Below are 22725 nucleotides of genomic sequence, written 5' to 3'. Positions count from 1 at the left end.
CGTACCCACCAGTGCTGTAGGTTCCACCACTGGGTCCCCCTCCGGGCACGGGACCGGGGATGAGTGCCCCACTGACTTCTTCCTCGGAGGCTGAGATAGAGAGGCCGACGGTCTCTCCTAGGCACTGGCAAGTGAGCGAGCCATTACCGGGGGCTGCGTCGGGGGACACAGGCCCCATTGGTACCACGGTGCCGGCCAAGGAGTCCGGTGCCACTGCACCTGCTGTGGCACCAGGGGAGCAGACTGTTCAGCCTGACTAGCCTGACCCAATGACTGACTGCGAAGGGAGGCCAGGCTGGCATATGACCTGCTGCTATCCCGGGACCAGGAGGAGCGGTGGCATCAGGAACGGTGCCGACCACAAGACTGTGATCCCGGTGTGGAGGAGCAGGAGTGCCGCCAATAGCAGCTGCTCCGCGATTGGCTCCAACAGGCGAATCCATGATGGCGAGGTGCCAGCGATCGATACCTGTACGGTCTCTCAAGGTGGAGCGATGCCTTGAACCCCTGCCAGTTGGTACCCAGCCAGACAACCTGGTGGGGGTCTACGGTGACCAGCGTGGACTGCGCATGGGGCGGTCACAGAGCGGGGAACAGCGTTAGGAACCTTCCCTAGACCGTGACCGGTACCATCCAGTGGCAAGTGCGGGAATCCAAGCGGCAGCTTGCCTCTAGACCGGGGAGCGAACAGTGGCAGTGCCCCTGGTACCAGCAGACACATAATGTCCCGGGCTGCCTGCAGGGCCTCCAGCGTGGAGGGCATCCGGATGTCCGGGGAGGCAGGCTCGGAGAGGGCTGGGCTACTCCGCTCAACTTGAATTGGAGGCCAGGAGGCCGATGGGGACCGAGAACTGCCCAACGCGGGTCTAGTCTCTCCCCCGGTCTTGCTCCGGTGTCTCGGCGGAGAAGACCTCTTCTTAGCCTTCTTGGAGTGCCCCGTGGACAGGGAGCAGTGCTGGCTGGTGGAGGGCACTGAAGGATCACCATGCACCGACGCCACGGTGCTCAGCGCCGACTCGGAGCAGCACAATGGTGCCGGGGTCAAGCCCGACTCCATCAAAATGGCTCGGAGCCGAATGTCCTGCTCCCTCTTGGTCCGAGGCTTGAAGGATCTGCAAATCTTGCAGCGATCGCTGAGATGGGTCTCTCCCAGACAGCTTAAACAGTCCGTATGCAGATCACTCACTGGCATTGGCCGCTTGCAAGTGTCACACGACTTAAATCATGGGACACGTGGCATGCCCCGACCCGGGCACACTAACTAACTCTAAACTAACTAAAAACTACTTCAACTACAGGTACTACTAGATATGAACTAACGAAGTCCAAGGGGGAAGCTACAACAAGGCTGGAGCAGAGCAGTTCCGACGCACCTTCACTGGCGGCAAGAAGGAACTGAGGGTGGGAGGAGCGCGCGGTGCCCCTTATTCCGTGCCATGGGGGCACCACTCCAGGGGTCACTAGAGGCGCTCCCCTACGGGTACTGCTAGGGGAAAAATTTCCGGCACTGGTGCACGTGGCGAGCACGCACCCCTATTGTGGAATACACATGAGCAATCACTCGAAGAAGAACAAACATGTAACAGATGTTGGATCACAGAAACCCCCTTGGGAGCTGCCACCTGATGTGCAAAGACTACCCCTGCTTCTGTTTTCCCTGCCAGCTCAGGACTCCAGCACCCTGTCTTGCTGAGCGAGACACTCCCGTCTGCTCCAACACAGACCCAGGGTCTGAATCACTTGTCCCAAAGCTGCAAGTTTACCTAAAAACAGCTCACAGGAGTGTGCTTGTCTTTAGCACTCAGATGCCCAACTCCCAATGGGGTCTAAACCCAGATAACTCCATTTTACCCTGCATAAAGCTTATGCAGGGCAAACTCATAAATTGTTCGCCCTCTATAACACTGATAGAGAGATATGCACAGTTGTTTGCTCCCCCAGGTATTAATACATACTCTGAGTAAATTACTAAATAAAAAGTGATTTTATTAAATACAGACAGTAGGATTTAAGTGGTTCCAAGTAGTAACAGACAGAACAAAGTAAGTCACAAGCAAAATAAAATAAAATGCGCAAATCTATGCCTAATCAAACTGAATACAGATAATCTCACCCTCAGAGATGCTTCAGTAAGCTTTTTCTCAGACTGGACTCCTTCCAGGCCTGGGCACAATTCTTTCCCCTGGTACAGCTCTTGTTCCAGCTCAGGTGATAGCTAGGGGATTCTTCATGATGGCTTCTCTCCCTCTCTGTTCTCTTCCACCCTTTTATATATCTTTTGCATAAGGCGGGAACCCTTTGTCCCTCTGGGTTTCCACCCCCTCCCCTCACTGCAAAAGCACCAGGTTAAAGATGGTTTCCAGTTCAGGTGACATGATCACATGTCACTGCAAGACTTCATTACTCACTTGCCGGCACACACATATACAGGGAGACTCACAGGTAAACAGCCATCTGCAGACAATGGGAGTCATCAAGATTCCAAACCATCATTAATGGCCCACACTTTACATAATTACAGTAGGCCCTCAGAGTTACATTTTATATTTCTAGTTTTAGATACAAGAGTGGTACATTTCTACAAATAGGTTGATCACACCCAGTAGATTATGAGCTTTGTAATGATACCTTACAAGAGACCTTTTGCACAAAGCATATCCCATTTGCATTATAGTCACTTATTATCAAATTTTTTATAAAACTATCCCAGTTACATTATATTCACTTATTGTCATGTTTTTATAAAACCATGTAGACTGCACAACGTCACACCGTGCCATGGGGGCACCACTCCAGGGGTCACTAGAGGCGCTCCCCTACGGGTACTGCTAGGGGAAAAATTTCCGGCACTGGTGCACGTGGCGAGCACGCACCCCTATTGTGGAATACACATGAGCAATCACTCGAAGAAGAACAAACATGTAACAGATGTTAGTCACATTGCTTAATGCACTACTAGAAGTCTTACAGATACTATGACGATGAGTGTGGTGTAAGATCCTGCATAGAACAGAATAGAAATATGTTACTGCTCAGAAGAGGGCAGACATACACAGGAGACTGCTCTTAGACACAGATCCTCTTCTGTACGCTCACACCTTCCTCTGTACTTGCCATGGCTGGAGAAATAGTCTATGCTGATTTAAACATTCCTGGAGCCAATTCCTCTTCAAGGCCACCACAACGATCTCAGCACTTCAGTAAGTTGATTTAGTTTCTTATTTTTGCACCAAGGTGGTTAGTCTTTGGTTAGGATTCCATTTTTCTAAGATATTTTTTGTTTGGCTTGCAGCAGAGACAGCTTAGAGAAACTGTGTCCAGAGCCAACAAGCATCTCTGTGTTTTATGTGTGGTGGGACTTAGCTAATGTGAAATTCTTTACCACTCTCAGCATTTGGCAACTTAATTCCGTTAAGGTAATATAGTGCACGTTAGTTAGTTGGTACAATGTGTCACAGAAAACTTCATAGCCTCTGACAGTCTAAACATGCAAATACAAGTGCAATGCAATATTGCTGTACTTGGTATGACATACATACATATTTGGGGCATACCAGCAAACTATTGAGGTAACAGTACATACTATAGTGGGTTATAGTTGGGGGGCAGAGAGCAGTACATTGGGTGAGTCTGAGAAAGAATGATTGAGCACAAGGAATGTGGGGGGCTCATAGAATTTAATTGTTTTGTTAGAGAGAAGGTTAAAATCCACACTTCTGAGAGAAGAGGTGGAATGTGAAATTAGGTAGGGAGCCAATTATGTGCAGAGGGTCATGGAGACTGGCAGATGGTAGGTACTGGGGGGTAGCGGGGTGGGTGAGCGATGTAAGTAGGGAGAGAGAAGCCTGGTATCTGAGGAATGGAACCAGAGAAGAACCTAGCCAAAGGGGAGGTGATTTTTCTACTGGATGCTGAAATGGACACAAAACCAGGGAAGGTTTCCAAAGACAGAGATGCTGCGTTCTGTTTCTGAGCGCAGGAGAGACAGTGAGTTATTGCACTGTAGCTCAGCTGAAGCATGGACAGCCAGGGGAGACTGTCAAAGGAGAAGACAGTGGCAGAGCTGAGAACAATGAAGGGTTATCAGTGTTTTAGGAATATTTAAAATACAAGGAACCATGTGTTACAATTTAACTTAAAGGATGTAAACTGAGTATCAGAAATTATTTGTGATTCCCCTGAAAAATAATATTAAACAAGTTAAAAATCTTGATACTTTGGAGGCTGTTTGGGGGGGGGGGGAAATCATTTAAATATTAAATAGCTGTTTTTAGGGTGTATTTTCCATAAGTACAGTAAGGCTACAGATTTACATAAAAAGTAAAATTTTCAAAAGTGCCTAAGTGATTTAGATGTTTCTAAGAATCCCACTCTAATAGCCCAAATATTTAATCAAGCTGTATATCTAGTTTAACATGCTATAGTCAAACATATTATATGTTTACTACCTTCAATTATACTTGAATATTGCCAATATTTCTGGCTTCCTTTATCTCATAAGTTTTCCTCTAAGTATAGCTACAAATGTATTGTACTTAAAAAAAATTTATCGCTGTATACTTAGACCTTGTGAACATAACTGAATTATTGTACATCTTCTGAAACCATTTCTTACAGAAATACCTGATACAATTTTATTAACAGTTGATATTTTTCAACAGATCTTGCTTTCGTATCTATTTACATCACAGTAATGCTTAGCATAATATGTGGCTGTATAGTCAAATTTAATTCTTGTGAACTGTCATTAAATTGTTTCCATGCATTTTTTGGTATTTTCAGACAGGATCTGATCTACTCTTAAAAAATATTTTAGGACTTAGATTCTGCTTGTTACATCAGAGTGATGCCACAGAAGTCAGTGAAGTTACTCCAAATATACACAAGTGTATCCAAGAGCTGAATTTATTTTTTAAATTGTTTCTCTAGCTGCAGCTATATAATTTTGTCAAGATGAAGACTGACACTATGTTAATGACTGGAAACTTAGGCCTCAATTCTGTGATCTGATCTGATCCTTATGGGTGGACCTTCAGTTACACCTGTACAGAATCCCATTGAAGTCAATAGGCACAAGGGTCCACCCACATGGATCCAAGTGCAGGAGTGGGGCCTTAATTCACAGAGTCCAAGGCCAGAAGGGGCCATTGTGATCATCTAGTCTGATGTCCTGTATGACACAGGCAGTAGAATTTCCCCCAAAATAATTCCTAGAGTATCTTTTAGAAAAAAATCCAATGTTGATTTTAAAATTGTCAGTGATGAGGACTCCACCATGACCCTTGGCCATAATGTATTTGCTGTCTTACAACTAAGGGCCTGATCCTCCAAATGCTTGCAGCCAGGGTGTAGAGCTTTGTGCTGTGGGTTGTCCCAAGGCCTGAACCTGCAGACGCTTATGTGCATATTTAACTTTACTCAAATGAATCATCCCACTGAAGCAATAACTCATATGTTTCAGCAGAGGTGAAATCTTCGCAGGATCAGGGTCTAATGCTGAAATTAAAATTAACTTGTCTCATAAGTTGTTGGTAAAATCATGAAGTCACAGTACTGACTTCATATAGTAGTTAAAATTGGAAGATAGGTTCCAATATACAGAAGATCTTGACTTTCCCACTTCCTTTTCCTAAAACCCCATCTCCTTTTAGCCTGAAATAATTCGTGTTAGTCTGAAGCTACAAGATAATTTTCCTGAGAAATTTTAAAGTAAATTCAACAAGCCATTTTAAAATGAAGACAGAAAACACAACCACCCCCAGCATTAATTAATATGAAATTTGCCAGATGATGGTGCTAAGAGGTTCTAGTTAGGAGCAAGGGCCTGATTGTGATGGTACATATATATCAGACAATAATTTTTCACTTTTCAGAAATTATTTCCACTATTTTTTCCCACTTATAATTCCAGAACAATTAGTTCTGTAAAGTTCACAGTAGTGATCTGAATTAGATGTCTGTGAAAATCCTCACATAAAGATCCACTTTTATGAACAGAAGGGTGCCATTTTTGAACTGACCCAGAATTAACAGTGGTTACAACAGGAAGAAATTTAAGTCTTCTGTAGTGATTATAAACTCTGTAGTGATTATAAACTCTGTGAGTAGCCTTAAGAGTGTCACAAGCTTCATCTGTAGCAAAAAAGTTAGTTTCTAATGCTTTCCCTAGTGAACGCAGTTTGAAAATGTAGTGTGAGTTTGGTTTAATGATGTTTCTGTTTACAGAAAACTTAAGGATGAAAATTAAGACACTGAGCCATTGTAACAGCACTGTCACTTCTGTGTACATTTGGATGTTACCTTAGTCCAGTGTTTCGCAATCTTTTTGCGCTGGAAACCCCCTTTGGACTTAAAAAAAAATAATTGTGACTCCGTACCAAGACTTGAAAAAATTGCGATCTCTTACCTTAAATATTATTAAGTAATTTATTAACAATTCTCAGGGCCGGCGTTAGGGGCTGGCACGCAGGGCAATTGCCCAGGGCCCCACACCACTTAGGGAAATGATAATCCACATGTATGGTGTTCAAGTGGATGCCAAATACTAGCTAGTCGATTTCATTGAAGACTGAATACAAAAATGAACAATCAAATAAGACAACAGCTTTGTGAAAAACAATGTAACATGTATTAAAATCTCTGGTCAGTGTGATGGTGGAGGCCAGACAAGGTGATCATCATGGTCCTTTCTGGCCCTAAAAATCTATGAACCTATCAATTACTTGAAAATCTAAGGCCCCAGCTGGCCTATTTCCATTTCATGTACTATCACCACCAACACACGTTCTGCAGGGCAAATTCTCTGAGTATCATCTGTACAAATCCATTTAGAGCTTGTTGGAGGGTGTTTTCCTCCCCCTAGCCCCACAGAAATTTTTTACTTTTTGGCAAAACAAAAAGTGTAAGCTGAAATATTTCACCTGAAAACTGAAATAGTTCAGTTCTGAAATGCTGCCACGGTGTCTCATGGGATTTGTAATTTGGGTGCCTCGTGTCTCCATTTTCCTCCGTGGGCTGGACTTCCTGTTTGGAATACATCTCCCATGATGCATCATGGTCTCCCCTCTTGGCAGGGGAGGGGCAGTCCATTTATGGCACTGTTGTGTTAATTTTGATGGAATAAACAGGCCCAAAAGGTCAAAGGGGTTAACAAACCCCGTCACTGAGTAGCATTGAACAGTGTTAAACAAGGTTAAGGGTTTGACATACAAGTACCTCAGCTTGCTTAGACCCATACATCATTAAAATCATTTTAACCTTTTATTAAAGATACCAAAAAAAAACAAAGAAAAGCAGTTGAAGCATTTGAAATATAAAGTATTCAATAAGGCTTTCATTTTAACAGCATTCCTTATTTCCTTTCCCTTTATCTGGAGAGAAAAAAACCCTATTTGACAGTCTTTATTGTATTAAAGATGGTAATAACTGTCCTTTTTAGGGAAAAGAGAAAAGGTTAATAGAGATGGGCTGGAGCTGTTGCTGTTTCAAGTCTGATCCTGATTCTCTAAAAGAGAAAACCAGACAAACAAAAGTGGAGAGAAAAGAACAGCAAAGATAGAAAATGCAACTTCTGTTTTTGATGTTAACTCTCAGTTGTAACCTCACTGCTGCAGAAACACAAGCATGGCACACAATCATATCAGCCGCTCAGAGTCCTGGCAAACTTGTACCAGCATCGGGCTGTTTAGGACATTATGGCTAGTTGTCTTTTTCTGGTCAGCGGTGTTGCAAAATGTACAATCTTGGCCGTCTAAGCCAGACTCTTATCACACAGAAGGCAAAAACAATTTGGATGGAAAATTTAACCAGCCATATCCATTGTATTTAATGTATGCCGTCACTGACATATGGGCAAACCCATTGCCTACAATGAAGCAGTATGTGTGTAACTGATTGTTCTTCTTTGACTGATGTCCCTGTGGATGCTCCACTTTAGGCGTTGATACATCTCTGTGCCTTTGATTGGAGAATTTCAGCAGCAGTGCCTGTCCAGGTTGTGCATGTGCAGTCCCTGTCTTGCAGTGGCACTGGCACCTCCTTTAGCACACATGTGACCTGACCCCCTCAGTTCCTTCTCACCCGTCCTCGGCCTGAGGCGGCGCTCCCAGCAGTGTCGTGAAGTTAGCTCGTTTAGTGTTTAAATAGTTTAGTTAGCATAGTTTCAGTTTACCAGTCAGTTCAGTTACTTACCCTTTCCCCGTTTTTCTTCCTAGTTTAAAAAAACAAAACCTTTTATTTTTCATAGACTAGTTAAGTTCACCCCTGCAGTGAACCACCATCTTTTCAGTTATGCCTGGTTCACCAGGCTTTAAGTGCTGCCTTTCATGTCGAGACACCATGCTAGTGTTGTGCAGATACTCACAGTGTGTCAGCTGCTTGGGTGAGTTGCACATCCCTCAGAAATGTGCTCACTGCAGCAACCTAAAGGCTTGAGCTTGAAGGGACAGGGATCTGCGCCTCAAACTCATCTTAATGGAGACGTCTCTGTGACTGGCTTCAGACCCCAGCCAGCAGATTCCCTCTGGACAAAGATCTCCAGAGACCTCACCCTCTTCTCAGAGGAAGGCTCATTCCTCGAAAAAAATCAACGAGGAAACGAGCAGCGACTTCTCCTCAGAAAGAACTGGCCAAAAAGAAGCACTCAGTCTCTCTCCTTGGTACCAACCACACCCTGGGTAAGTACTTATGAGGCACGAGAACCCTTCAGCACCACCTGCACAGTGGCCTCTGCCAATCCCCAGTGCTCTGGTGCGGAGTCGAGAGGCAACAGCAAGCCTACCTCCTCTTCCACGGAGATGGCACCAAGACCTCCAACACAGGCTATGCCACCTTCGCCTGTTCCTCCCGCTTCACTGGCGCTGACAACCGCATCAACAACGCTATCGGCACCGACAACTCTACTGCCAAAACCATCAGCATTGTCTACTGCGACGCTGAAACTCTCTGCACCAACCTCCTCGGCGCCGAAGCCACTGGCACCACACCACTTCCTTCCTCAGAAGGACCTATTAGTATTGTCGATGCTGGACTCACCACTTTTTGGCACCGATGGCTCCCTGGTGCGCACAATGCCAGAACAACCTGTCTCACCAATAGTCCCTCCTTTTTCCAGCGAGGAGGAAGAGGGTGTTTTTTCCTCACACAACTCCTCTCCCGTCCGACCAGACCTAACCTCTCGATCACTATGATTGAGTTCCCACTTTCGGCAAGACATACAGCCATGGTATGGGCACCCATGGGTGGCCCCACCTGTACCCTTCCTCACACAATGGACATATTGGAACCCCTGGGCTTCCTACAGAAGGCATTGCAGCAGGCCCCCCAGTCCCTATAAGGAGGGGATCAGATTGCCGCTGCCACCCTCGGTGCCTGTAACGTCAGAGCCCCACAAGGAAACTGTCGCAGAACAGGAGGAAAGCCTAGAGCAAGACATCATGTTACATGTTAATAATTCCTCCTCTTCCCCCGACATAATACCTCCGCCACCTACAGTGCTGCCAACTTTAAGCAATTTCAAGAACTTTTTAAACGTGTGGCTGACAGATTAGAGATCCCTCTTGAGGAGGTCCAGGAGGCCCAACATAAACTGGTGGACATCCTACAAGCCTCCTCAGCTTCCAAAATAGCGCTCCCGATTAATGATGCGCTAATGGAGCCGGCCAAAACAGTTGACACACCCCAGCCAATATACCACTCACCTGCAAGAGGGCTGACAAAAAATATTCTGTCCCTTCCAAGATATGGACTTCCTTTTTTCCCATCCTGTACCAAATTCACTCATTGTCAGTGCCATCAACCAGTGAGGTAGACAGCAACAGTACAGGTACACCCCCACTGACAAAGGCTGGAAATGGCTAGACCTTTTTGGCTACAAGGTCTATTCTTCATCAACCCTACAATTCTGTGTTGCCAACTATGTGGTATTACTAGCCAAATATGATTGCGACAACTATTCAAAATTAATGGATTTATTAATTTATTAATGATATTCCGAAGGACAAAAGGGATCAATTTAAAGCTCTCATGTCCAAAGGCCCACTTGTGGCCAAAACTGCCTTACAGGTGTCTTTAGACATGGCTGACACAGCAGCAAGATCCATGACCACCACGGTAGTCATGTACCAGGCTTTCTGGCTGCACTCCTTGGGATTTCCCAGGGAAATACAGTCCATGGTGGAGGACCTCCCGTTTGACTGCCAGAAAACTCTTCAGCGCCAACACGGACAAAGTCCTCCACATGATGACAGACTCACGAACGACCCTCCGAACGTTGGGAATTTATACACCTGCCACAAAGAGTAGACAAAACAGATACCAGCCCTACCAGTGCAACAGGTATGCCTCATATATCCAGCATCAATGGCGGCACGATCCACAGAGGCAGAGACCACAGAGATGCCAACCACCATCACCAGCGTCTCAATATTCCTCCTCCAAGCAACAATTTTGAGGGCTTGGTCAAGGGTCTTAACAATCTTGCTCACTCTGTCTGTCTGACTCCCTTTTATTCAACGTGGTCTTCCATCACCACCGACTAGTGAGTCCTAGAAAGCTCAACAAATTTGTGAGGGTCCAACTGTTCAGGGTCACACTAGCAACGATAATACCAGCATGATAATACCAGCGATAATACCAGCACCAGATAATACCAGATCCTACTCCCTGTGCACCGAAGCCATGAAACTGTGGAATTGGTGCATCCAACACAATATCAACATCTAAGCCTCCTTTCTTCCAGCCTGTCAGAATACTACAGCTGACACATTAAGCAGAGAATTTTCTCACGATCACGAATGGGAACTAAACAACACGGTCCTGCAGAACATATTTCAACAATGGGGCCACCCATCTATTGAGCTCTTTCCGACATCACAGAACTACAAGTGCCCACAATTCTGTCCGAGAGCAGGTCTGGGAACCCCAATCACTGGGGGATGCCTTCCTCCTCAGATGGGAAGCACCACTTCTGTACGTGTTCCCACTGATACCACTACTATTGACAGTGATAAACAAGATACATATGGACAAAGCGAAAGTCATTCTGATAGCCCCAACATGGCCCAGACAGACTTGGTAGTCTTACCTGATACGGATGTTGCTATGTACTCCACGCACTCTCCCACTCTAACCGGACCTTCTATCACAGAAGGACAGACAGGTCCACCATGCAAACCTGGAGAGACTTCACCTGAGGGCGTGGCTCCTACATGGTTCCATCATGAGGATCTAGCCTGTTCTGAACAGGTTAAACACGTATTACTAAACAGTAGGAGGTCAACGACGCACAAGACTTACCTTCAAAAATGGAAGAGGTTCGCCATATAGTGCCAAGCCAAGCAATTCACTTTGGTTTCCTCACCTCTACCATTGATTTTGGAGCTCCATTTTGGAGCTAAAAAACTCAGGACTATCCACTACTTTGATCAAGGTACATCTGGCAGCTATTAATGTCTTCCATCACAAGATTGATGGGACGTCACTGTTTGCGCACCCGATTACCAAACGCTTCCTTACAGGCATTCAGAGCACTTATCCTGAATTATATGCTCCCACACCGCCGTGGGACTTGAATATGGTACTGTGCTGCCTCAGTGGGGCCCCATTCGAACCCTTAGTGACATGCTCTCTGATACATCTATCAATGAAGGAAGCATTTTTAGTCGCTATTACATCAGCCCACCATGTGGGTGAGTTAGGGGCTTTTGTGGCTCACCCACCTTATGCCTTTCATTCCCAAGGACATGGTCACCCTAAGACCACATCCGAGTGGTCATACCTAAAATATCTTCATCCTTTCACATCAATCAATCAATCAATCCATCTTCCTGTATTTTTTCACAAACCTCACGAGAGCAAACAGGACTCAGTACTACATACCCTGAACGTCAGACGTGCACTAGCTTTTATCTTGATAGAACTAAACCGTTCAGAAAATCCCCAAGGCTCTTCGTCTCCACTACCGAACATTCTAAAGAAGCCACGATCTCCACACACAGACTCTAAAAATGGATCTCAGGGTGTATTCACCTCTGTTACCAACGAAAGAACTAACAATCCCCATCCGGGATCAGAATTTACTCTACTAGATCCATTGCTACCTCAGTAGCCTTTCTAAACAACGTATCACTCATAGACATATGTAGAGGTCCCACCTGAGCCTCTGAACATACGTTACCTGTGCAGTAACAGGTTCTTCAAGATATGTGTCCCTGTGGGTGCTCCACTACCCACTCTCCTCCCCTCTACTTCGGAGTTCAATTTCTGGACTCTGCGGTAGAGAAGGAACTGAGGGGGTCGGGTCACCTGTGCACTAGAGGAGGCTCCAATGGTGCTGCAAGATGGAGACTGTGTATGCATGACCCAAACAAGCACTGCTGCTGAAATTCTCCGATCAAAGATGCAGGGACGCACCAACACCTAAAGAGGAGCACCAACTGGGACACACATCTCGAAGAACCCCAATTACTGCACAAGGTGAGTAGTAACCTTCTCCAATGTAGAGTCTAGTTCTCCATTGCCTTACTCCTTTCTATGCGAACAGTGCTGATTCATCAACACAAGAGATTTACCATGCAGCCATATCGTCAAATAGCATTGATAATTTATCTACCGTAGTTAATAACTGGTAGTAAATAATATCATTAGTAAAAATGGTTATAATTTTAAGAATGTTGAAATTTCACTGAAATTTCAAAATTTGAGAAATAAAATTGGGAGAAATGTTCAACAAAATATTTGCAAACTTTCCGATCTGGGGTGTGTGTGTGTGTGTTTTTCTTCCAACTACAGAACTAGGCAAAAATTTTAATTAAAAAAAAATTGGGAACGCCTTTTGAAATGTTATTAATTCTCTCCCCCCTCTAATTATTAGTGCCTTCTTCAACGTTCAGAAATTATTTGATTTGCAGGGGTGTCCTAGAGGTGACTTGGCCTCTGACCGACAGATTTATTATTATTTGTATTACAAAAGCACCTAGAACTTAGCCCCCGTCATGACTGAGGCCTCATTGTGCTAGGCACTGCAGAAACATATTTGGTTTCTCAACCAAATCTTTTACAAACTAAGGCCCCACTCTGCTAACACTTTACACACATGCTTTGCTTTTCTCATATAAGGGGTCCTTTTGAAGTCAGTGGGACTACTCGCATGCTTAAAGTTAAGTGCAGGCACAAGTATTGTCACCCTGTTTTTAGTGTTAGTAGACACTGGAGCCTGGCCTGTTTTCACATTGGAGAAGAATGTAGTGACATGGAGGCTGGGTATTTTCTTAGTGTAATTTGTTTATTTACAATGTATACAGCAGTCCTGGTACAGAGGTGGTCACAACTGGCATGCAAACAAACCCCTCTTTCAGGAGTCTCAGCCCAAAAACCATGCCTGGTTCCCAGGGAGCACCTCTGCCCCAAGATGTGACTCTAGTTACAGAAATTAAGGCAGAGAGCAAACTCCCCTGCTGGTGCAACAGCTCCCCCACAAAGAAACTACTGTATACCACAAAATAAACAATAATATAACATTTCTTCAAAGACTGACCAGTGCTCACACACACTAGGAAAAAGAATGTATATGACTGTGTGTAACAGCACCACCTGGTGACTCCTGAGATAACAGTATTTATAGGATTGGGGGTCTAATTGGGGTCAAAACACGTGAAGGGAGGGACAGGGGAGAGGGAAGACAAGAGGGATGCTCATGGGAACACAAGGCGATATATATTAGCTAGGTGAACAATTCGGAGGCTTCGCATAGTTTGGTTTTTTTAATGAAGTAAGCTATAGTAATGAGCAGGTCACTTGCCTGGCTGTTATTACTAGGCAAGTCGGGTTACAGGGGGACCGTAAGACAGGATCTGAAGCAGGGCAGAGCAGTGGCTGTGTAGATTGATTTCCGGGGGGGGGCATCCCTGCATAAGGGACAGTGTGGGGAAAAGCTGTGACGGTGTTTCTGGGAGAAATGGGTGAAAGAAGCTGCCATTGGTAAAGCCGCCCCAGTGTTATCTGAAGAGGAGTGGAACTCCCAGGTAAGGAGGCTGGGACAGGCTCCAGAGAAGAACCACTTTCACTGTTATTTCTCACACTGGGGGCTGATGGGGTTTCTCCAAACATTGTCTCTTACAGGTTCCCCTCCATATCCCCGGTGGCATCGCATCGCTGTAGGGGGCGGATGGGCTGGGAACATCGTCCTGACAATAGTTGTGATAGTTCTGGGGGTTTGGGGTAAGTAGAGCCAATCTATTTAAACATTTGAGCTTAATGGTGCTCCATGAATTCTCTTCTCATTTCCAAATCCCACTGATATTCCATTCCTGATTCCAGTCTGTTTATGAGTGAAATCCTAGGCATTACATCACCACCCAGGTCAAAATATTACCAGAACAAGGTGCATTTAAAAGCTGGATGCATGAAACTTGTGTGAACCAACGAAGACAGGTTCACTGTTACATGTGGGTGGAGGACAGAAATGCACCAATGTTGAGTAGTGAATAGGATTTTCTCTTCCTCTGTCCCTACCCTAGCTGTGATGGACACTACACGGTGGGCATTCACCCACGAAAGCTTACGCTCAAATACTTCTGTTAGTCTTAAAGGTGCCACAGGACCCTCTGTTGCTTACTACACGGATGATTTTACACCCTCCATAATTGTTTTTTTAATTCCTAAATAGCTGCAATAGAAGTGATTTTTTTTATTGATGCTGATGCTCTTTTGAAGTTTTCCAGTTGCATGTCTCTTGTGAAGGACAGACCAGAGGAACTCTGAATACATCGGAGAATAATGATACCAGAATTGTCAGTAGCTTGGAATGCAGCTCCTGCCTGGAGGATTTCCGGTCTCGCTTGAAACCAATTCTATGTGAACCCCACAATGGCAGCTTGGCAGGTAACCCCGGCTCCTACTGTCCCAGAGCCATGAGTCAAACTCCCTTAAAGAGTTTGCAGCACTCTCGCTGTGACTGAAAACCCAGTCACCATGTTAATGGGACACTGTCTGCTTGAAATACAATGGACCAGTTTCTCATTCATACTGAGGCCCCTTTATATACATTATTCCAGTGTTGTGATCCCCAAGCATTCAAAAACCATGAGTCAGGCCCTAAAAATCATGAGATTGGCTTATTTTAGGAAAATTATACATTTTGGGTTCTTTATGTTTCCCTTGTGGTTTCTGAGCCTTGGGTTGCACTTGAATCCTGCTGTCAGGCTTTTCTCTGCAATTATGAGGCTACAAACTTTCTTTAATGAAACTGAGATTCTCACATAATCCCCTGACTCCAGGAGCTGGGGCTTAAAAGAAAACACCAAACTTCACAAGACGTGTGATAAAAATATGAGCGATGGCAACATTGCCAAAGTGACAGTGTAAAGGGAGCTAACCATGGGAGTAAACTTTCATTTTTTTTAGTCAAAGAGTTCAGGAGGCAGAAGGCTATTTCAACAACAACTAGAAAAGTTCAAATACAACACGTTTTCTGTGAAGATTTTCATTTTGAAAAAAGGCAATATTTTGTCAATCAACTCTCCTCATAACTGCAGCAGGAAAACAATGTTCAGGGTGATTTTTAAGTAGATAAGGTGCTTTTTAATATGCTCTAGGTGTGGTAGTGATGTACTATACACCCCAAGCTCCCCTGTCTTCTTTCTTTTCATCAATCCCAATAGGTGGGTGCAAGGTAAAAACAGTGACTGCCTCTTTCTGTACCAATATGGTTATTTCATTCTCCCTCTCATCCTGCTCCTCTTTGTGTACCTCCATCTGTTTTCACCCTATGTTTGGATTGGTAGCTCTTTGGGGCAGAGATTGTCTTACTGTGGGTATGTGCAGCACCTAGCACAATGGGGCCTGTATTCATTTTTGTGGCCTCTGTTCTACTGTAATACTAATAATTGATTTGTATTGCAGCAGTGCCCAAAGGCCCAGTTATGGATCAGGACCCCATTGTGCCAGATGCCGTTAAAAAAAAAATCATAAAAAGACAGTCCCTGACCCAAAGAGCTTACAATTTAAGTACAGTAAATAATAATTCTCAGCAGTTTATGCAGAGGAGCAGCAGTGACATCTAGAGGTCAGAGTAATTCCCATTGCTAGAGCACAGGTAGTTTTAATAATAATGTAATACAACTGCTATAGAGGTTGGATCACAAAGTGTTTTACAAACTCTGTAGGACTCACAGGAATCATTTCCCCCACTACTGAAATGCAGCCACCTCTGGGGTGAAACTCAACAGCTGTTCAGCAGCACACAACACTGCTTTACAATGTATAAGGGAAACGACTGAAGAAGAATCGCAGGAAATGCAGGAGGTGTTTTAGGGAGGCAAATTGAAGTCACCCCACGCTGGAATTTGAACAGGTTCAGACCCCCCGGTATTCAAGAAGAGTCAGATGACTGGAAGGTAGCTAATGTAATGCCCATTTTTAAAAAGAGCTCCAGAGATGATCCTGGCAATTACAGGCTGGTGAACCTGACTTGAGTACTGGGCAAATTCACTATAGTTTCTACCAAGAACAGAATGATCAGACACATAGATAAACACGATTTGTTGGGGAAGAGTCAACATGGCTTTTGTCAAGGGAGTTCTTCAAGGGAGTCAACAAGCATGTGGATAAGGGTGATCCAGTGGCTATAAAAAGCAACAGAGAGTCCTGTGGCCCTTTAAGACTAACAGATGTATTGGAGCATAAGCTTTCGAAGTGGGCATTCACCCACGAAAACTTATGCTCCAATACATCTGTTAGTCTTAAAGGTGCCACAGGACTCTCTGTTGCTTTTTACAGATCCAGACTAACACGGCTACCCCTCTGATACCAGTGGCTATAGCGCACTTGGATTTTCTGAAAGCCTTTGACAAGGTCCCTCACCAAAGGCTCTTAAGATAACTAAGTAGCCAAGGATAAAAGGGGAGGTCCTCTCATGGATCAGTAACTGGGTGAAATATAGGAAACAAAGGGTAGGAATAAATGGTCCATTTTCACAGTGGAGAGAGATAAATAATGGGGTCCCCCAAGGATCTGTACTGGGACCAGAACTGTTGAACGTATTCATTAATGATTTGGAAAAAGGAGGTGAACAATGAAGTGGCAAAGTTTGTAGATGATACAAAAGTATTCAAGATTGTTAAGTCCAAAGCTGACTGTGAGAAGTTACCGAGGGATCTCTCACAACTGTGTGACCTGGCAACAAAGGGCAGATGAAATTCAACATTGATAAGTGCAAGGTAATGCACAGTGGGGAAAAAAATAATCCCAACTATACGCACGCAAAGATGGGCTCTACATTAGCTATTACCACCCAAAAAAGAGATCTTGGAGTCACGGTGGATAGTTCAATGGAAGCTTCTTCTCAATATGCAGGCATGATCAATAAGGCTAACAGTATGTTAGGAACTATTAGGAAAGGGATAGAAAATAAGACAGAAAATATCACAGTGCCTCTATATAAATCCATGGTGCACCCACACCTTGACTACTGTGTCCAGTTCTGGTCACCCCATCTCAAAAAGGATGTAGTGGAACTGGAAATGGTTCAGAGAAGGGCAACAAAGATGATCAATGGTACGGAACAGCTTCCATACAAGGAAACACTAAAAAGATTAGGGCTGTTTGGCTTAGAAAAGAGACAACTAAAGGGGGATCTGATAGGACATGAATGGTGCGGAAAAAGTGAATAGAGAAGTGTTATTTACCCTGCCCACAATACAAAAACCAGGGGTCACCCAATGAAATTAATAGGCAGCAGGTTTAATATGACGAGAGGAAGTACTTTTTCACACAACGCATAACTAACCTGTGGAACTCATTGCCATGGGATGTTATGATGATCAAAAGTATAACTGGGTTCAAAACAGAAATAGATCCATCAAAGGCTATTAGCAAAGATGGTCAGGGATACAATGCTAGGATTGGAGGGATGCTGAGCCTCTGACTACCAGAAGCTGGGAATGGAAGATGGGTGGATCACTCCATAATTGCCCTGTTCTGTACACTCCCCTGAAGCTCTGGTATAGGCCTTTGTAAGAGACAGTATACTGAGCAATACAGACAGTGGTCTGACCCAATATGGCAGCTCTTAATGACCCCAAGTGGACCTTGCTTTTAGTTCTCAGCTGAACCATGGCACTAGCAGTGGTACAGCGCCCCCTACTGCCAGACTGGGGCACTGGATTCAGTTCTGCCTTAGTAGGTGGTGTCCTTCTATCTCAGTCATCAATATTATTTGTTTCAACACTCAGTTTCCATTGAAGTCTCCCATCGGGGTGTAGGCTGGGCCTGTCTCTGTTCAGCTTTTATGATCTGACATGGTCAGATCCCCAGAAACTACATTTTACCGCACCAAGCCTGACAATCCCACCCAGTGATTCCTGCATAGAGCCCAGAACTTGTGACTAAATTAGAGCATGTCTTTTAGTAAGAGACCAACTCTGTGTAAAGACTTCAAGTGAATTCACTCCTCTCTGGCCCCTTGGCTCTGCCAGCACCTTACTGTCCTGACCTACAGCAGGCCCGGCTGCTTGAGTGCTGACCTTGAGAAAAGCCCTCACTAGTACATTGAGTCTGAAGGCTTTTTACATGGCTGTAGGGGAAAAGTTAAGCAATATCTAAAACTAGAGCTGATACATTGTAAACCTAGTTCATGAAAAATAGGAAAAGAAATGACAACTTGCTGTCCTTTGAAGGAAGTAAAAAAGTGAAAGTCCTCCCCCTCTTTCCCAATGGGGGGAAATGTTAAGAGTAAATGTTTATTTCCCCTCCAAAACTGAATGAAATCCTCCATCCCTACGCCCCCGCCCCCCAAAATCAGTATTTCCATTTTGAGTCCCTTTTCCCCATCAAAAAATGAAAAATGTCAACAACAATAAACACTTATTTTGGTCAAAATGGCATTTTCCATTAAAAAAGAACTTTGAACAGGAGTTTTCAGACAGCCGTAGTTTGCATTTTCAGAATGGATGACACCTCTGTTCCCATCTCTCCCTCCAGAGGACTCCGGGTGCAAACTCTGCCCCAGGGACTGGCGGCTGCATGGGGACAAGTGCTACTGGCCGTCTAAGGAGCGTAAAAACTGGACTGGGAGCCGTGATGACTGCTTGTGGAAAAACGCTCAAATGCTCGTGATCCAGAACCAAGAGGAGATGGTAACATAAAATATAGGATCATAAAACCCCAGCTGGAGAGAGACGTGTGTCACTAGTTACAATCCCAGAGCAGCAGGTTTATCCAGCCTGGCTCTACCCCTCTGCCCCATTTCTCCTGTTCCCCCAGTTAACCAAACTCTGCACTGGGGGGTTTTCTCCCCTTCGGGGCATCTGGCTGATTAACATATAGTTCAGAACAAGACCCCCACAGCGTTCCCACCCCAGACTGCCCAGCTGGCTCCTGCAGGCTCTGTCCCCTGAGCCCTGTCTGAGAGCTCAGCAGAGCCGTTCTGCATAGAGCTACCCACACAACCCCCCTACTCCATCACATCTCGCCCTGCCCAGACTGACCTCGGGCTGTCCTTGTAGCCCCACCAGGCCTGGCTCCTGGTCACCTGCTTCCCTCACCTGAACCTCCCAGTCCAGGGGCACCTACTCCCAGGTGAGGCTGAACCCAGGACTTATGTAAAGGGCCAGCTCACCCCGTGCCACCAAGGTCGGGTACTGGTGTTACCATGTCTGCATAGAGAGAGCCACATTTCCCCTCCCCTGCACTGGGACCCCACTCGCCCAGGGGAGAGGGTGAGTTAGCTCCGGTGCTGGGGGTTCTCCAGCTGGCATGGACAGAGCCACTGAAGCCAAGAGCAGGTATTAAACAGGAGTGCTCAGGGAGTTGTAGCCTGTTACGGCACATTCACCCCTCCCCCTCTGCTTTGCACCTCACAGGATTCCATACAGGATGTTGTACAAGATGCAAATCCCATCTGGATTGGACTTAAAGTGACGCACCCAGGGAGGAATTGGACCTGGGTGGACGGTTCCCCATTAGATCCAATGCTGTAAGTGCTGGCTGAGGTTTACTGTCTGAGAGATGTTTGAGGAAAAACTCCATTATATAACTTGCTGATGTTAAATGTTCAACGTCTGCCTAAACGTTTTACCAGGGTAGCTACATCGGTTAAGGATTTTCCCCCTAACATAGGGGTGCCAGCAAAGGCCCTAGTGTAGCTGCAATTATACCAATGTGCCTGTGCATATAGCAGTGTAGCTTATGCTGATCGGGGGCACTAGCATAAGCGGTAGTGGTAGAAACACTTAGCAATGGATATAGCTGTGTCCACACTAGAGGGTTTCCAGTATAACTGCACCAGAAACACCTCCTAGTGTAGACAAGGCTTAAAGTGCTGATCTGGCCCCCCATTACCATAGTATCTGAGCACCTCACTACCTCTACTGTATTTATCCTCTCACACGCCTGTGAGGCAGGACAGGGCTATTAACCCCATGCTACAGGTGGGGAAACCAAGGCACAAAGACTAACAGCGGGATTCACAAAGATATTTATGTGCCTAACACTCATTGATTTCAAGGGGAGTTAGGTGCCCAAGTATTTTTGTGAATCCTACCCTAAGTGACTTGCCCAGAGTGACACAAGAGCACGGGCAGAGCAGGGAATTCAACCATCCTTCTTCTGTCACACATCAGCTCCTCTGGGCTGGCAGCTGGAGGCAGTGACATGTAATCACTGGTAAGAATATGGCCACTGCTCCTGCCTGTGCAAGGGGGACCCTGAGAAGAGGTTGTGCGTAGGGCCCTCAAATGTCTTATTACAGCCCCGTCTCTGGGCCCTGCTGGGTTCCCCTTGGCTCTGTCCTCCCGGCAGGCTAAATGTCATTACTCTGTGGTCAGTGTTACCAGGCAGTTCAGCTCCATTCACCTCTTGGAGCAGATCCTGTGCGCCACTGAGGATTAAACCAGTAATTGCCTCTCCCCTTGCGGGTGCCAGGACACAGCTGCTCCAAGCAGCTGTCACTGATGGGGGCTAGAAATCATCTCTCTGCATCATGCCCTGAGGTGACATTTAGTCCCTCTGCTCCAAATCGCTCTTTAAATTATTTATTCACATGAGCGACTGAGACACCTGCGACCACACACACCTCAGACTATCCCATAGCTCAGTATTAGCGGCTGCTCCTAAGAGGTGGGAGGCCCCTATTCAAAATCTCTCCCCCTTGCAGGCAAAAGGGGGACTTGAAGTGGGGTCTCCCCCTTTCCAGGTGAGTGCCCCAACCCCTGGGTTTGCTCCTCCCTGCTATTTTGTGGGAGTTCACCTGCGGGACCCAAGCTCGTAAGTGGCCTTTGAACATGCCTACTGGCTCGGGGCCTGTCTGCTGCTGGCTCATGCATCACACACTGTGGCGTAGGCAGCCAGCAGCCGAGGGAGGCAGCAGCCCATGGGCTGAGTGACAAAGATACAGGTACCTAGGAAACTTTTACTCTGAATATTAAGGCACCGAGCAGTCCAGTCGCCTCCAGGTTTGTGAATCCCAGGGGGACGTGGTTCTGGGATGTAAGTGTCTAAAGTGGCCGCTAGGCTCTCAAGTCCCTTTGTGAACCCAGCCCCAACCATTCAGCCGGACAAGTCCTCAGGCCGTCTGCAGCCATCTATGACCCAAGGTCACACGGCGCAGGTTTCCTCTCTCCCCTGAGACTCAGACTTTGTTTTTAAAAGGAAAGCGGAGATGTGGGAGCTCAGGGTGGCCACTTCCAACAAGAAAGTATCAGGTCACCAATCCCATGAGATTCAGCCTATTCCGTTCCTTGCCAGAGACCCCCTAACTCAGCTCACATTCTTGACTGACGCTCTGCAGGAAAGTTACAGAGATGAAGGACAACATCAGAGACAAACTTCCCATTAGGGGGAGGAGGAGGAAAGACTCACCTCTGGGCCCTTCCTCGCTACGGCGAACATAATGACACTGACTCTCTTTAATTCTGCAGCTTCTCAGTCTCAGTCTCTGCTGAAGGGAACAGCTGTGGCTCGATAGGAGACAGCCGGATTCAGTCTGAGACGTGTGGTGCTGAGTTCAAATGGATCTGCCAGAAAGAAGCTGCTGTGATATAAACAGTGGAGCGGAGGCTCTGTATTTGCATCTCTGTAACATGCAGTATCCTGCATTTAGGCTCACGGGGCTGGATTGTGGCTTTAGGCAGAGCTCTAAGCCGGGGGCAGAGCAGAACCCCGGGAGGTGCCGGAACTCAGGTGCCCCTCGCTGTCAGTTCCTCCCCTCGGTCCTTCTCCCTGGGCTGGGGCCTTGGGGTATAATTTATAACTGCCCCAAACCTGCAGTAAGTTACTCCCTGGGCTGCTTCCCAGGGTACCCAGGGCTGGGAGGCACCTCGTCACGACCTCCGTTTTGCCTGAGGGACCCTTGTCTGTGCCTGCCGGGGGTCAGCTCCCCAATCCCACAGGCCAAACGCGCTCGCTGCTGGGCCTGCAGTCACTGCAGTCAGCAATAGGCCCACTCTGCCCTCAAGCCCTCTGAGCATCCCCCTGGAGCGTCCATCCCCCTGGACACTGGCAGTAATCACACATCTGCTGCTTCCAAGGGAACAGGAATGCCTCCGCCCCCACCTCCCAGCTTACCAGTTCCACCTCAGATCTCTGCTCCGCTTAACACACACCGCTGACTTATGCTCATAGTGAAATCACGCGTCAGTTCAACAAAGCCGAGAGTCAAGCAGAAGTGTTGGAAAGAACCGGTTACATATAAAATAAAGTCATAACATGTGTTCTAGAGCCTAGACTTGT

General features: G+C 46.0%; 1 protein-coding gene across 1 annotated transcript; it reads left to right on the top strand.

The window, feature by feature from the left end:
- The first annotated feature begins 3079 nt into the window (after positions 1 to 3079).
- LOC135887336 (killer cell lectin-like receptor subfamily B member 1B allele C) lies at positions 3080 to 22038 on the top strand. The gene is made up of 6 exons (XM_065415099.1): positions 3080 to 3200; positions 14119 to 14217; positions 14713 to 14880; positions 18979 to 19133; positions 19860 to 19972; positions 21915 to 22038. Exons 1-6 carry the CDS (start codon positions 3116 to 3118, stop codon positions 22036 to 22038), a joined length of 744 nt encoding a protein of 247 aa, XP_065271171.1. The 5' UTR covers positions 3080 to 3115.
- The last annotated feature ends 687 nt before the right edge of the window (positions 22039 to 22725 follow it).

The sequence above is a fragment of the Emys orbicularis genome, chromosome 13 (genome assembly GCF_028017835.1).
Source record: "Emys orbicularis isolate rEmyOrb1 chromosome 13, rEmyOrb1.hap1, whole genome shotgun sequence".
NCBI classification, from domain to species: domain Eukaryota; kingdom Metazoa; phylum Chordata; order Testudines; family Emydidae; genus Emys; species Emys orbicularis.
Note: the sequence above shows the minus strand (reverse complement) of the source record. Positions and strands in the feature narration are given on the sequence as shown.

Coding starts and splice junctions, on each gene's coding strand:
- LOC135887336 (XM_065415099.1), top strand. CDS start 3,116: ATGGCTGGAGAAATAGTCTATGCTGATTTAAACATTCCTGGAGCCAAT. Junction 14,881..18,978: donor CCACAATGGCAGCTTGGCAG/GTAACCCCGGCT, acceptor CTCTCCCTCCAG/AGGACTCCGGGTGCAAACTC. Junction 19,134..19,859: donor TCCAGAACCAAGAGGAGATG/GTAACATAAAAT, acceptor TGCACCTCACAG/GATTCCATACAGGATGTTGT.